Below are 16,741 nucleotides of genomic sequence, written 5' to 3'. Positions count from 1 at the left end.
ATTTTCAGAAGCATATGTTTATAAACATAAAATTTGAAAAGTTGTAGGTATGTACACACAGTTTTGAAAATGTTAAATACAGTCAGAAAATAACGTTTTTTTTTTGTTTAATTTATCATGTTATCATATTTATTGTTTTATTTTAATGTGTTTTTGTAAAGCCATAATTTTGTTATAATACTAGCCTACTTTTTTGAGATGTTTGCTATTTGCAGGGTTGTAAAATGCTTGAGTAATTTTACTGGATTAATGTACTTAAGTATTATTTTTGGGGTATTTGTAGTTTATTCATATAAAATGTAAACTGATTACTTACTGTAAAGAGTCCACTGAAGGCGAGCGTAGATGAACCAAAACCCACATTACATCCCCCCCCCCCCCCAAGGGCAGCTCCAGACACCCAAACAACAAAACCCCAGAAGTACAGGAGGGTGGTGGAGTGGAGGCAGAACAGGGGGAGGGATGGAGGGCCAGACCCGTGAATCAGAGGCAGGTTCAGACTGTGGAGCAGAGACAGACAATGATGCAGAGGGGGACCTGGGCCATGGAGCAGTGACAGACCATGAAATAGAGGGGGACCTGGGCCGTGGAGCAGATTCAGAGCAGTATAGAGCCATGGCGGAGCAGGCCTAGCGGGGAGCCTTGGTGGAGCAGGCAGAGTGGGGAGCCATGGCGGCGCAGGCAGAGCGGGTTGGCCGGGCAGTGCAGGCAGAGCTGAAAGCCATAGCGGAGCAGATACATGGACAGGCCACTTGGCCTTGACAGGACAGACAGTGAGTTCATAAACAGCCTCTGTGGTCATGACGGAACAGACAGTGAGTTTGTGAACGGCCTCCGTGGCCGTGACAGGACAGGCAGAGAGTTCAAAGGTGGGCGCCACCACCTCGGGAGTTTCTGCAGCGGAAGCCGCCTCCTCTGGAGGTTCTGCAGTGGACACCGCCGCCTCTGGGGGCACTGGAGTGAATTCATGGTCAGGAGCGGCCTCAGGAGCAGACTCATTGACAGGAGAGATCTCTGGAGCGCAGTATGCAGCCCACACGCTCACAATGGCGATTGCCATTACTGGAAGCACTGAGGTCACGGGAACAGTCTCTGTGACAGCCATGATATGGCGAGACTCAGGCGTGGCAGCCATCTTGGCCGGGGACTCAGGCGTGGCGGCCATCTTGTGTGAAGGCTCTGGCTTGACAGGCATGATGTAAGCAGACTCAGAAATGGCGGCCATGTCGTGACGAAGTTCTGGAATGGCGGCATGTCGTGACGAGGCTCTGGAATGGTGGCCATGAACTGACGAGGCTCTGGAATGGAGGCCATGTCGTGACGAGGCTCTGGAATGGTGGCCATGATTAGTTGAGACATGACGAGACTCTAGAAGGGTGGCCACTTTGTAGAGAGACTCTTGTGTGGCGGCCATCTTGTGATGGAGCTCTTGAATGGCTGCCATATTATGAAGAATCTCTTGCATGACCGGCATGATGTGAGCAGGCTCTGGCTTGGCAGACATGACGTGAAAGACTTGGCATAGCAGTCATGACATGAACAGGTGCTGGCTTGGCAGGCATGACGTGAACAAGCTTTGGCTTGGCAGATGTGATGGGAACAGGCCCTGGGGTAGCAGACATGAGGTTAGCAGATTCTGGCTTGGCAGACAGGAAGTGACCAGGCTTTAATTTGGTAGACAGTACATGAGTAAACTTACACTTAACTGGCATGTGAGCAGGTCCTGGAGTAGCGGGCCTGATGTTAGCAGGCTTTGGCATAGCAGGCATGATGTTAGCAGGCTTTGGCATAGTAGACATGACGTGAGTAGGCTGTGGCTTGGCAGGCATGGTGTTAGCAGGCTCTGTAGACTTTGACGTGACATGAGCGGGATCCGTGACATTAATAATCCCAGACATGATGGTTGGAACGTGAAATTGCTCCATTGTAGTAGTCATAACCTGAGGAGGCTTAGGTGAAGTGCCGTGGTCCTCCATGACACCCACAGTAAAGTGAAAAGTGAAAGTGATGTGACATACAGCCAAGTATGGTGACCCATACTCAGAATTCGTGCTGCATTTAACCCATCCAAAGTGCACACACACAGAGCACTGAACACACACACCATGAACACACACCCGGAGCAGTGGGCAGTCATTTATGCTGCGGCGCCCGAGGAGCAGGACACCTCAGTCGTGGTATTGCCGGCCCGAGACTCGAACCCACAACCTTAGGGTTAGGAGTTAAACTCTCTATCCACTAGGCCACGACTTCCCCTTCCCCAGTAAACGCTGAACCAGCCAGCAAAAGAGCATGGACAATATATTCCTCCAGAGACCAGTGTATTTTCCCTCCAGGTAGCTGGAAACTAATGGGTTCATTAAGACCCACCCGAAAGATGTCCTTAAGGGCCACATCATAAAAATTCAATTCAAGTTTATTTGTATAGTGCTTTTTACGATACAAATCATTGCAAAGAAACTTTACAGAAAATTAAGTTTCTACAATATTTATTAGTAGCTTATCAGTGATGACTGTCATTTCATGTGCATATAGCAGAAATGTTCAGAAAAATGAATAAAAGACGTATACAAACAGACGATTAACACTATTAACAGCAATTATGCAATCAAACTTATAGCAAAATGTGGTAGTTCTGTATGTTGTCTCTGGGTTAGCATCATCTGAGGGGCTGGCATCATCTCTTCTCAGGTGTTCTGGATCCAGACTGGAGCTTGTGTAAATCCTCCTGTGGCAAAACAGAGAAACAAATAGAGACATAATTAGCGTAGCTGCTGTTCCAGCCAAGTAAGATTAATTAGTTTAACCCAAGCTAAAGAATAATAATGCGCGTTTGATCAGATATAACTGCAGTCCAAAATTATGAGATGCATTATTTGAATGCTTTGCCAAAGAGGTGTGTTTTTAATCTAGATTTAAACGGAGAAAGCGTGTCTGAACCCCAAACATTATCAGGAAGGCTATTCCAGAGTTTGGGAGCCAAATGTGAAAAAGCTCTACCTCCTTTAGTGGACTTTGCTATCCTAGGTACTACCAAAAGTCCAGCGTTTTGTGACCTTAGGGAGCGTGATAGATTGTAGCGTGGTAGAAGACTAGTTAGGTACGCAGGAGCTAAACCATTAAGGGCCTTATAAGTAATAATATTTTGTAACTGATACGGAACTTAATAGGTAGCCAGTGCAGAGACTGTAAAATTGGGGTAATATGATTTTCTTGACCTGGTAAGGACTCTAGCCACTGCATTTTGGACTACCTGTAGCTTGTTTATTGAGGATGCAGGACAGCCACCTAGCTGTGCAATACAATAGTCCAGTCTAGAGGTCATGAATGCATGAACTTGCTTTTCTGCATCAGAAACAGGTAACATGTTTCGTAGCTTGGCAATGTTTCTAAGATGGAAGAATGCTGTTTTTTAACATGGGAAATATTCAAAAGACAAGTTACTGTCTAATATAACAACCATTTTTTTTACAGTAGAGGAAGTAACAGTATATCCGTCTAATTGCAAATTGTAATCTACGAGATTCTGTGTAATGTTTTTTGGTCCAATAAGTAATATCTCTGTTTTATCTGAATTTAATAGGAGAAAATTATTCGTCATCCTATCTTTTGCATTTTTAATACACTCTGTTAGCTTAGATAATTTAGAAGTTTCATCTGGTCTCGTTGAGATATATAGTTGAGTATCATCAGCATAACAATGGAAACTAATCCCGTATTTTCTAATGATATTACCAAGGGGCAACATGTAGATTGAAAATAGCAGAGGACCTAGGACAGATCCTTGTGGAACTCCATATTTTTACTGGTGATAAATAAGATGAATCCCCATTTAAATAAACAAAGTGGTAGCGATCGGACAGGTAGGATCTAAACCATCTTAAAGCCTGCCCTTGGATACCTGTATAGTTTTGTAATCTATCTAGGAGTATGTCGTGATCTATGGTGTCGAACGCAGCGCTAAGATCAAGTAAAACTAGCAATGACATGCAGCCTTGGTCTGACACGAAGCAAGTCATTTGTAATTTTGACAAGTGCAGTTTCCGACTGAAATTCTTCATAGAGATAATTTTTTTGCAGGAAGGAGCACAATTGAGCAGACTCAACTTTTTCTAAAATTTTAGACATAAATAGAAGATTTGAAATGGGTCTGTAATTAGCCAGTTCACTAGGATTTAGTTGTGTATTCTTAATAAGAGGCTTAATAACCGTCAGCTTGAATGGTTTTGGGACGTGACCTAAAGATAACGACGAGTTAATAATATTGAGAAGCGGTTCTTCTGCTACAGGTAACAACTCTTTCAGTAATTTAGTGGGGTACAGGATCTAATAAACATGTTGTTGGTTTAGATGCAGTGATAAGTTTATTTAGCTCTTCCTGTCCTATAGTTGTAAAGCACTGCAGTTTATCTTTGGGTGCGATGGATAAAACTAAAGTATTAGACGCTGTAGATTTTATATGTCCTTCTCAAAAATTAGCATATTGTGAAAAAGTTCATTATTTTCCATAATGTAATTATAAAAATTAAACTTTCATATATTTTAGATTCATTGCACACCAACTGAAATATTTCAGGTCTCAGGGATTGTTTTAATACTGATGATTTTGGCATACAGCTCATGAAAACCCAAAATTCCTATCTCAAAAAATTAGCATATTTCATCCGACCAATAAAAGAAAAGTGTTTTTAATACAAAAAAAGTCAACCTTCAAATAATTATGTTCAGTTATGCACTCAATACTTGGTCGGGAATCCTTTTGCAGAAATGACTGCTTCAATGAAAAATTTGCTTTCATCTGAAAAAAAGTACTTTGGACCACTGAGCAACAGTCCAGTGCTGCTTCTCTGTAGCCCAGGTCAGGCGCTTCTGCCGCTGTTTCTGGTTCAAAAGCACACGCCTGTGCACGGTGGCTCTGGATGTTTCTACTCCAGACTCAGTCCACTGCTTCCGCAGGTCTCCCCCAAGGTCTGGAATCGGTCCTTCTCCACAATCTTCCTCAGGGTCCGGTCACCTCTTCTCGTTGTGCAGCGTTTTTTGCCACACTTTTTCCTTCCCACAGACTTCCCACTGAGGTGCCTTGATACAGCACTCTGGGAACAGCCTATTCGTTCAGAAATTTCTTTCTGTGTCTTACCCTCTCGCTTGAGGGTGTCAATGATGGCCTCTGGACAGCAGTCAGGTCGGCAGTCTTACCCATGATTGCGGTTTTGAGTAATGAACCAGACTGGGAGTTGTTTAAAAGCCTCAGGAATCTTTTGCAGGTGTTTAGAGTTAATTAGTTGATTCAGATGATTAGGTTAATAGCTCGTTTAGAGAACCTTTTCATGATATGCTAATTTTTTGAGATAGGAATTTTGGGTTTTCATGAGCTGTATGCCAAAATCCTCAGTATTAAAACAATAAAAGACCTGAAAATATTGCAGTTGGTGTGCAATGAATCTAAAATATATGAAAGTTTCATTTTTATCATTACATTATGGAGTATGTTTATTTTTAAATATTTTCTGTTTTTTTGAGATGTAAAAATTTTTTTCTAAGTATCTTCAGACATATTTTCTGTAACGTTACACTATAAAAATTTAAGTCATTACTATTTAACTGTGAGGGAATATTTAGATCAGGTGGCATCTGGCCCTGGCAGTTTTTAGAGCCTGTCTATAGCTGGACATACTGTTTCTCCACACAATTCTTAAAACTTCCAAGTTAGTTTTTCTCCATTTGCTCTCAAGACTACGAGTTTCTTTCTTGAGAGAGTGGGTATTACTGTTGTACCATGGCACAGTACATTTTTCTCTAACCTTTTTCAATTTGATGGGGGCAATAGCTTCTAATGTATTAGAGAAGATGGTGCCCATGTTGCCAGTCATTTTGTCTAGTTCATGTGTATTTATGGGTACACAGAGCAGTTGATATAAATCAGGCAGGTTATTTGTGAATCTGTCTTTGGTGGCTGGAACAATAGTTCTGCCCAGATGATAACGCGAAGCCATATAGTTATTATCATCAATACGCAGAATGCACGATACAAGGAAATGGTCAGTAACATCATCACTTTGAGGTACGATATCTATGTCAGTAAGATCGATTCCATGCGATATAATTAAATCTAGCATATGATTAAAACGATGAGTGGGCCTGGTGACATTTTGCTTACTAGTCATATGGAGTGTAGAGTCCTGGAGATGTTGTCCGAGAGGAGATCCGCTCCAACTCTGCTGGGCTGCAGGCCATCAGCGTGAAAAAGCCTAGGATGCTCCCAGAAGAGATTCCAAGTATTAACAAAGAGCAATTTCTGTTCTTTACACCATGACAATAACCATTCATTTAGAGCAAAAAGTCTACTGAACCTTTCGTGTCCTCGTCGATACGTGGGCAGTGGTCCTGACACGATGATCGTCGCCGCGGGTGTTGTGCTGCGAACCGTCTCGATCAGGCTCCTGAAGTCCCTCTTCAGCGTCTCCGTCTGCCGCTGCGTGGTGTCGTTAACCCCGGCGTGAAGCACAACTGCTCTGGGACTCTTGTCAGCCTTCAGGATCGCGGGTATCTGCCCAGAAACAGAGAACACGAGCACCAGGGAAACAGTGAGTGTGCACTTTACCTTCGGCTAACGTAGCACGGACGTGTCAGACGATGGAGTCTCCGACGATCACAGCATCACGTTCTGTCTCGCGGAGGGGAGCGAAGCAGTACCATGTGGAGATCTCGAAGATCGTAGGGGGAGAGGTCGTCACCTGGGGCCTGGCTCGCATCCTCCACTGCGGATGCACCCAGGGTCCGTGGTGTCCCGGCGCCGGAGTGAAGGACATCTGGGCAGATCGCGTCCTGGGTGCATCGGGCCTGTGTATAGAAACACACGGAGTAGAGGTGGTGGGACTGTTAGTAGTGCGCTGTATACATAACCAAGACTTGTGAGTGTCAGCCTGGGAGGTTTCCAGCGTGGCTCTCCACTCTCTCAGCTGGGACTGCCTCTGCTCCAGGACCCGAATCTGCTTCTCAACGGCCTCCAGCTCGAGCTGCATTCGGTGTCACCTGCACTCAAAGGTAGACATGCATCCACCATTAAAGCAAGTAACAGTGAGTAAAGCAATGGTAATGTGTGTGAATAGAGTATTAGCAATCCTCTTGGTTGCAGAGTCCACAAAAGTCCTGAACATAATCCTCAATAGGCCTATCATCTTGACGAAGGCAGAGGAGGTGTGAAACTGCTGGGTTCATGGTACGGGTTGTGTATTCTGTAAAGTCCACTGAAGGCGAGCGTAGATGAACCCAAGTGCAGTTTATTTACAAGGTGCAATCCAAAATCCAAACATAAACACAGATTTGACTTGACAAGGTATGAACAGACTTCACTAAAACAGACTTGACTCACCAACAGCAGGTACATAACATTAGTACACAACAGTCAACAAGGCAATGACATGGCTATTTATAACTGACAATGATGGACACATGACATGAACAAACCAATGGAGAACAAGGCACATGACTAAAACAACCAATAAGTAAACAGAACTAATAATCCCATGACAAGACAATAAACAAATCAGAACATGACACAATGAACAAGAGGAACCAATAGCATGGAGACAAGAGGGGAAGGGAAGCATGACACAAACAGCAATCAAACAATAACAAAATAAAAGACATGAAAACATGAACATGACAAAACATGAAACAAAACCCACAATACACTTATACTTTTACTTGATTACATTTCTGAAAAAAAAAAAAAAACGATTTACTCCTTACAATTTAATTTCAACTTAAGAAGTACTTATTAGTGCTTATTATAATTTTTTTGCATTTTTATTTTATCTCATGCACATTAAATATGGTAAGCAGAAACTCAAAAGTGCTTTTGATGTGAAATAACCAACGAGGTTTGTTTTCACACTTCAAGCACACACATTTCAGCTTCAGTTATAACTTTAACCAGGTTCATTTCTGGCATCAAAAGTTTGCTATCAAATCTGAGGAAGCATTAAGAGGTAGCAAAGTTTCTCACCACCTGCTCACATTGATAATGAATGACCTCCGACAACTTTGATGCTCTTACCGGCGGCGGTGTGAATGCACGGTAAAGTCTGTCTACACTGGACACGACAAAGCGACCGCTGAAAATTATTTGAAATTTGTGTCAATATGTCATAAATAGAATGCAGCAGCAGTTTTCTATAGTGATGTTGTCACACTGCGCCGCATCCAGTGTAGCGCGCATAATAGGTTCTATTGTATTTTGTCGCAGCAAACTTCATAGGAAGGAAGGATCAGAATTGAGAGCCTGATCTAAACTGACTGGACACTAACCCCTGCGAGCCGAACACAAAATCCTGACTAGTACAGCACTGTTTTTATCCCTACACCCAGATTATGTTGTTACATGTCTAATAGAGACCCCAGCATAAATCACATTCATAATTAGCACTTGTGTCTAGTATTCAGTGGCATCGCTGGGAAATTCTGGGCTCTGTTTTTGCTGTGGGGCCTTCCACGTTCAGTGGGTCACGATCGCAAAATCACGTTAAGTGGGGGAGTCAGGAGAACATTGTAGTGTCACACAACACTCCAACCCCCCACCCCCCACTAGCGACACCCGGCTAGAATCATCATAACTTTGAAGCTCCTCAGCGTCTGCAGCCGCTATCAAACTCTACTTCAGAACGTGAAACATGACACGGGCAATATATCTAACGATATAATCATGCGCATCTAGTAAGTAAAGCCGGTTCCCTGATTAGCGCTAAATCGCCATCACCTGCTTTCAAATGGACCGGCATTTAATAGACAGAGCCGTAGATCACTGACAAGCTACGCAATATCGGGTTCATTACCGCAGATGTATCGCCTTCGATAATGAACGCGATATTGCGTAGCTTGTCAGTGATCTACGGCTGTGTTTGTTAATTGCCGGTCCATTTGAAAGCAGGTGATGGCGATTTAGCGCTAATCAGGGAACCGGCTTTACTGACTAGATGCGCATCATTATATCGTTAGATATATCGCCCAGCCCTACGTGAAGGTTCATCGAGCTGCAGAATATACATGTTCACTGTATTTGTTTTTTAAGGCCGTATTATGAGCAGATTAAGAGGGCTGATGACCTACAGTAACTAACCCACCCTCCCCAACCAATCACATGACTGAGAGCCTAAACCGGTCAGCAGCTCGGCTTATCCTGCGCTGACTAGGCTTTCAGACAGTCTTATGAAGATCTCTTCATGCTGTAGATAATTGAATCACACACAGCCGTACACACTATATAACAGCGAGCGATGCGACACAAATACTGTATAGCAGCTTTAACCTGACTAGTCATTCCGAGTCTTTTCTTTTTGACTCCTGTGTTTTTGGACTGATGAATATATGGCTTGAAACATGACATCTGTGGTTACTGAGTGAAACGAGGCTGTTTCCACCTGAACTCAGATGAAGTACGGTTTTGCTGTTCTTCAAAACGCTGAACAGTTTCCTCTGCTTCTGTGATCTAGAGTAAAGTGAGTCTGAAGTCTAATTGATTCATAAGAGCTGCTGATCTGAGATCTGAATGCTGCTCCACAGTTTGAAAACAAGGAGCCTTTCATTCGGCCATGAGCAGAACATAATGAGCTTTTGTTAGGAAACAAAGGCACTAATTCAGTGTCACAAGCACACAAACTCACATACGCTTACACAGCAGCCACATGTACAGTCTTTCCACCAGTACACAAGCATTATTTTGCATAAGAATAACTGCTTCATGATTTGTTTGTACTTAAAAAAATGATGCAAATGCAAGATTTATTCCTGCTGTTTTCCATTCAGACTCGTCCATCATAAACAGAGTGATGCTAAGCACGCTCAGCAGATCGTCCAAAAAAGGACTTTTTCATTTTTCCTTGTTTTTTTCAGGTCAGCTGCCGTAGAGAAGGACATTTCCTGTAGGTGTTCAGGTGATTTCCTGTTTTTACAGAGCTTGTGATATTCGTATTAAGCAGCCAGTTTTGCGGCGCATTAACTCTTTGTCTGCACGAGCTCTCCTTGAAGTCGGAATCGTTGCCACATCTTTCATTTATCGCGGTCTCGTTTGTATTTGGCTAGTTTGGTGAAAGCCTCACCAAACCTGACCAGCCAGGCGTGCGCGATCACGGCAACCTGAAGACACTTGTACAAACACAGATGGGTGACATGAATGGAGATCAGGGCTCTGAACCGGTTCAAGGAACGAAAACGAAAACGAAAACCGGAAACGAACAAAAAATTTTGACAGGAACAGAACCAGAAACAGAAACTAAATCAAATTGTATAGTTCCACACAGAATCGAAAATTTGAAATGTCCATTAACTGGTTAATAACGTTATTGTATCGTTCCATTTAATATTTGAAATTTGCTGTCGACCAATCAGGAATTCCAGTAGTACTATGCAAATGTGACGCTGAAGCTGGCGAGTGAAATGTCCGCTCAGCTGTGAACTCATCAGAGGTAATGATGCTCTTAGAGTTTATCTGAGGATAGTGTAAGATGAATTCAACAGATCACACGCACCTGCAGAGCTTCTGTGAATGGAGAGAACAGAAAAACTATAGGCTTACATAAAAAGGAACATAGGCATACACTAAATATATTTCACTTAAATCGTATTGACAGATTAACGAAACGATAGAAACAATGTGCTAAATTACGGTTCATTGTGACATGTTCCAAAGTTTTCGGAAAGGAAAACGAAACAGCAGAGAGTAGTTTTCTTTATTTTGCAAAAGCTTGACAGCTTTGAATAATGTCTTGCTTCTGTTTAACCATATGACCATCGCGCTGACGCCTTACGCGCACACACAACTTAATTTTGCTATATTGAAGCCCGTTCATTATCAAAATAAAATACAGTTAAAGAAACAAATAAAAAGTTACACTGCTCCGTTGTACAGAATGTGTTGTGTTCAGCGTGACCGCGCCTCACTGTGCTGATAAAGCCGGTGTGAAGGATGATGTCGATGAAAGTACAAACACCATATAATAAATAATATTTTAGCATCCAGATACATCGGGAACATGGAAACATTTGGATTCGTGCTGAATGAGAGAGGTAGGCATCAGCTTCACCTTAAATTAATTTGTTTTTGGATTGAGGTTTTTATAGCCTAAACTTTAGAGGATTTGTTTTGGAGAGAAACTAATAACTGTTTTTATAATGTTGGTAAACATTTTGCTTTAGACTACAGGCATTTTAGCCTTCATTATTTTGAAAAGTAATAGGGCTAATAAAATGCGACGTGTTTTTTTTTTCACTCTCAAAACGCAATCTTATACAGTACACGTGTTTTTGTTTTGTTTTTTGTTTTTTTTTTTAACAATGCAGCAAACATTTTTAAATATCTTAAAAATACTTTGATGTCTTTAAAGTTTTTTTAGTAGCGTACATTTGGCCAAAATCTAGAAAAGATGATGTTGTATTGGCTGTGACTAGCGCAGCGAGTTATCGGCTAACGTTACCAGATCTCTTTTTTCCTTTTCTTTTTGAGTAAAGATTATTATTATTATTAGTAGTAGTAGTAGTAGTAGTAGTAGTAGTAGTATGCAAATTATAGGCAAATAAAGTTGTTTTAAAAAAATAACATTATTAACCAGTATTTCTTCCACCTGAACCGGTTTCGGAACGGTAATAATATCAGAGGAGCGCAGGAACAGAAACGTTAAAATATCGATTCTGCTCGGAGTGAACCGATTGAATTTATTAGTTTTTTTAACGGTTTATCTATTTTCAAGCCCTAATGGAGACGGCTCCAGATCGGCGATGTAGTATAACTAGGTCCATCGCCCAACACAAAATAAATTTGCTGAATGCATAATCTGTATTTTCCTGCGCTCAAACCTGCCAATCTAAAGGAAACGCTGTGTATGGTGTTTGAAGTAATTTGTGAATTACCATAGACTTATAGTCTAAATAAAATTATTTGCAACTATTACTGTTATTACATTTGTGTACAAAACTTCGTATTATGCTTGTTATAGAGTGCGTGACGTCACGTGCACTAGCACCGGCTGCAGCAGACAGCCGTCACAGCCCTGACTGTTACTGAGATTGTGAGGTGTTTGTTTCATTCCTGTGATTGTTAAACTAGTCCTCTGTTTGTGAGACATTTCTACTCCACATCTTCATCCTCTGCCACTTCCTCTCTGTTTTCTGTTTGATTTTCTACATTCATTCTTCCTCTTTGTGTGTTGGTCTTTCAGGAATTCCCTTCCCAAAGAACTTCATCCAGATCTGTAAGAAGATCCTGTGTCGTCTTTTCCGTGTGTTTGTGCACGTCTACATCCATCACTTCGACCGGATCCTCCTGATGGGAGCCGAAGCACACGTCAACACCTGCTACAAACACTTCTACTTCTTCACCACCGAACTCAACCTGATCGAGCGCAAGGAGCTGGAGCCGCTGGTGAGAACAGAACCAGACGTTCACATGTGGACCGAGCCGTGTCTGCTTCCATGGCGTAAATACAATAAAGCGTCATTTTACTTCCTTCTGAAACTCTCTTCATTTAAAATGAACAGAATCTGCAGTCGGGAATGATGTTGCTTTCTCATCATGTTCTTGATTCTGATTGCATTGATGATCTTTTTCTGAAGCCGTACGACTTTCTTTCTTCTGTGAAGCACAGTGAGATGTTCACACAGAAAGTGAGCAGGAGCTAAAAACAGAAAAGCAAATTCCAGGTCTTCTGAAGTCAAAGATGCTTTGTGATCTTTTCTGTTCATCAAACGAGAGAAAGTCAGAGATTTGTAATCAGTGATGACAGGACGAATCATTAAAACTTCAGTATCTGTGTGTGAGTGTTTGTGATATTGCACTAATGTGATTCTCTCTCTCTCTGGGGATTTCAGAAAGAAATGACCTCTAGAATGTGTTTGTGAGCGTTTCCAAACACACACCTGAGAGGCTTTTCTCAGGACAGGAGCTTTAATCTGTGAGCTGGTCGTTGCCGTGGAGATGAGGTCATCACCAGGAGCCTGTGACATCATCACTGATCTCTAGAGCTGAGGCTGACAGTGAGCAGTGCCATCTAGTGTTGAGGTGCTACCAGAAGATCACTAGTCTTGTTTTTGTCCAGACATCTGCTCAAACCCACACTAAGAAGTGGACAGCTTAATTTTAACATTCAGCTCTGTGAGGTTTGGCTGAGCTGCTTTCATTCATCTCTGTCATTTTATTTCTGTTTGTGTTGCACTGAAATGAGTTTTAGTCACTGGATCATTTGAAGAAATGTCTCGCTGTCTTATGCTCAGTGATTCTGAGAGTAATTCTGCTCATCTTCAGTGGAGGAGAGCTGAAGTGAATAGAAATGCTCACAAAGTATCTGCACTGATTCTATTTAAATCTCTAGTTTGCATCCTGTTACTAAACCACTAAAATTAAATGGTTTAATTGGTGTTGTGTGAGTTCCATTTTCAAGCTTTCGTCCATCTTTTTGTTTTTGAAACTTGAGCGTCCTGCCCTGTAAATTTCTTAAATATTGCAATAAAGAATATTTTGATTGTGTTTAACTGTATCACTCCCATGAGAACATATAGCTGAAATATTTGATTACAAAGGTTTTTTCACAAACATGATAGTTAACTTCAGCCGCTGCTGTTCATAATGCTTCTGCATATCCTTGTGTTGAAATCTGGTTATTTTCTCTGCAGAATATCTCTAGCCGACCTGAAAAAGCCACACTTGAAGCCTGTAAGCTCTTTATCAGTTGCACTTACCTTGATAACATGAAACCTGTAAGTCAGGAGGTTCTTAAACGCTGCAATCTTAATTCCGCGCTGGATTAAACTGCAGATCTTGAGTGCTTTGACGGGTGTTTGTGCTGTCTTTAATCTCAGATTTGTGAGCTGAGGCTGATATAAGAGACAGCGATCGCGTCTCTGCTTCTCAGTGCTGCACCAGAGCTCCAGATGAACACATTTGTGCTCCTCATTTTTCATCATGACACAGACTAGCTTCGATTTCACTGCTGTTAGTCAGAGTGTTTTTTCGGTCAAGCCGATTTCTCTCTCAGTTCTGTCTGCTAGAGCGTGAGGGCCGCATGCTTCATCATGGGTGAGAAACCGTCCTCGTCCGGGCCGCCGTTGTGCGTGCAGCTCTTCTCCGCCGTGGCGCTGGTGTGTTTCGGTCTCTACTGCATTGTCAAAGGAGTTTCCTTCGGCCTCTTCAACTGGTGGTACATTCTGGGCGCTGCCTGTCTGCTGGCCACCGCCTTCGCTGCCTTCCGCGTCTACGAGGTGTGTGTGATGATGGCACAGAGAGAGACGGCCGAGGGAGAGCCGTGAGAGACGAGCCGCTTGTCCTCGTTAGGACGTCAGGAGACGGTCTTCATGTGGTTTATTAAATTAGAGCCGCAGACTAACAGAATCCAAGAGAACGTTTTCTGCTGTTACCGGTCAAATGAGTGACAAGTAAAACGATAAAATTTGTAAGAAGATAAAATAGTCTTTTACTATTAAATGTTCACAATGCAAGTGACAATTCTCTGGCATAGTGAAAATGCTCATAATCATTAAGCATTATATCACATCACAAAACATTTTGTGCACACTTGCTTGTGCTTGTTGGTAGAGTTTTTTGGACCATAGATTTCAGTTTGAAACAATTCTGATTGACAGTCGCCTGGAGGTGAAGATTAAGGGAAGTTTCATGATTTAATGCGAGATTCATGAGGGAGTAATGACACTATCATTAAAAATGCTTTTTTCTGTAAAGGATGCTTTGAAACTAACTGTGTTGTGAAAAGCGCTATACAAATAAATGTGAAACTAATTTCAGCTCTATTTACAGCATGGGGTTTATTTAGACTTTGGATGTGGATAAATTCAAAGAGGTCAAATGAAAAAGTTTAGCTAAAATGACCAGTGTTTCTGTTGTCTAAAGATGACCATTTAAAGAAAACCGTTTCATGGCCAAAAAATTCCCATAGTTTACCCAAAAAGGAAAATTTGATGTTTATCTGCTTACCCCCAGGGCATCTAAGATGTGGGTGACTTTGTTTCTTTCAGTAGAACACAAACTGAGATTTTTACCTGAAACTGTTGCAGTCTGTCAGTCTTATAATGGATGTGAATGGGAATCACGGTTAAAACATGCAATAAAACTAAAATAACACTGATGTGTAAAGACACAAAACGATAGGTTTTTGGTATGTGCTGATAAGTTTTTGTGTTGTTTTTTTTTTATATCTGTTTGTGTGCAATGCCTGAACTGTCTGAACTGTACTGAGCGCGACCTCGATACACCCTACATTCCCTTCGGAAGGGCTCAACCCTATGTCCTAATCCCTTCAAAGGGTTTAGCCTCTGGAGTGAGAGCTTAGAAGGGTTAAAGGGTGTAGGGGACCAAACAACTGTTTCTTGAAGTGCCCTTCTGCGTCATCATCACGTGCCCACACGGAGGTGCCGTCATCATGCAAAGAATCTGCGCAAAGGATCATGGGAGCTCAAAGTGTCCATCAGTTGTACCCTTCAAAATCCTTCATTCTGAAGGGCCTTTTGAAGTGGCCAGTTTTGAGCACTTCAGTTTGAAACGACCCTTCAATATGGCGCCCATGATTGTTTTCACTCCAAAGTGCCCTTCGGAGGGCGATATTTCCCATTTGGAACACACCGACAGTCTGGGGTGAGGCTTCTTCTTCTTGCCACCTATCTCTCAAGTGGACCATTGACACTCCCAATTGAGATTGTAGATAGAGTGTCAATGGTCCATTTGAGAGATTTCTTATGACTTATAAGTGCAATCCGCCATAAAGCAAGAAGCATATTTCCGCAGGCTGTGTCAAGGACGCGCTCAGTACAGTTCAGGCATTGCAGGGCATCAGAAGTAAAAAACTATATAAGTACTGTTCAGTTCCTTGCACAGACCGATGATTTTGTGTCTTTACAAATCAATATATCGTCATGAGCTGCAGGGTTTAAATTGGTTTTCTTTGTGTGTTTCTATTATGTGTTTTAGCCGTGATTCCCATTCACATCCATTATAAGACTGACAGACTGCAACAGTTTCAGGTAAAAATCTCAGTTTGTGTTCTACTGAAGAAACAAAGTCACCTACATCTTGGATGCCCGGAGGGTAAGCAGATAAACATCAAATTTTAATTTTTGGATGAACTATCCCTTTAAGCGTCACAGCAAACGTTTTTACACACTTTTGAAAGATGTCCAACCAATTCCTGTATCCTGTACACATGATCACACACTGAGCTCTTATTTGTCGGTACTGCAGGGGTCGGGTTTATTTCATGTGTGCTAAGAAACAGTTATATATTGCTTTATTTGATCACAAAACTAGAAGCTTTTCCAGAAGCTTTGTGGGCTCAAAGCCGTAGGATTCTGTTTTGCACAAAACAGTATGTACATTTAAAAAAAAAGCTGGCTCGCAGTATCAAACGACAGGCTTTTTATTAAAAACAATGAAATCTACAAACGTCACATATCTGTCAGTATCTGCATTCATCATGTCATACACCAATAACCACTTCACAACATAAAAATATGATCTGGTAGCCATGTAATGAAACACAACGTGTGTAAAACTGTGAATCCTGCTCAGAGGATCTAATTAACCGTTCGTCAACTGAAATTTGTCAACAGCGAAGTGTCAGCCGGCTTCCTCTGCAGAACAGTCAATGCCAGCGTATGTGAACTTCTCATAGAGCGTCGTGTTGACGTACGTCTGGAGAGAACGAGAGGAGAGCGTTAGGGCAAATTAACATGCTGTTAAAAACCG

General features: G+C 42.0%; 2 protein-coding genes across 3 annotated transcripts in view; one reads left to right on the top strand and one right to left on the bottom strand.

Moving 5' to 3' along the window:
* LOC109058313 (MOB kinase activator 3B-like) overlaps positions 1-13,516 on the top strand; it is a 35,478-nt gene extending 21,962 nt beyond the window's left edge. Inside the window, exons 3-4 of one of the 2 annotated variants that reach the window (XM_042723356.1) lie at positions 12,213-12,415; positions 12,862-13,516. In XM_042723356.1, the coding sequence (XP_042579290.1) occupies positions 12,213-12,415; positions 12,862-12,891 (233 nt within the window). In that variant the 3' untranslated portion in view covers positions 12,892-13,516. Of the gene's footprint in view, positions 1-9,891; positions 9,921-12,212; positions 12,416-12,861 lie in introns of those variants that run through there. The other variant, XM_042723359.1, reaches the window with a different exon arrangement.
* Positions 13,517-16,388: 2,872 nt separating this feature from the next.
* LOC109058312 (tyrosine-protein kinase receptor Tie-2-like) overlaps positions 16,389-16,741 on the bottom strand; it is a 28,486-nt gene continuing 28,133 nt past the window's right edge. The window contains exon 20 of the mRNA XM_042723485.1: positions 16,389-16,687. Within this exon, the coding sequence (XP_042579419.1) occupies positions 16,613-16,687 (75 nt within the window). The 3' untranslated portion in view covers positions 16,389-16,612. The remainder of the gene's footprint in view (positions 16,688-16,741) is intronic.

Source organism: Cyprinus carpio, chromosome B5, assembly GCF_018340385.1.
Source record: "Cyprinus carpio isolate SPL01 chromosome B5, ASM1834038v1, whole genome shotgun sequence".
NCBI classification, from domain to species: domain Eukaryota; kingdom Metazoa; phylum Chordata; class Actinopteri; order Cypriniformes; family Cyprinidae; genus Cyprinus; species Cyprinus carpio.
Note: the sequence above shows the minus strand (reverse complement) of the source record. Positions and strands in the feature narration are given on the sequence as shown.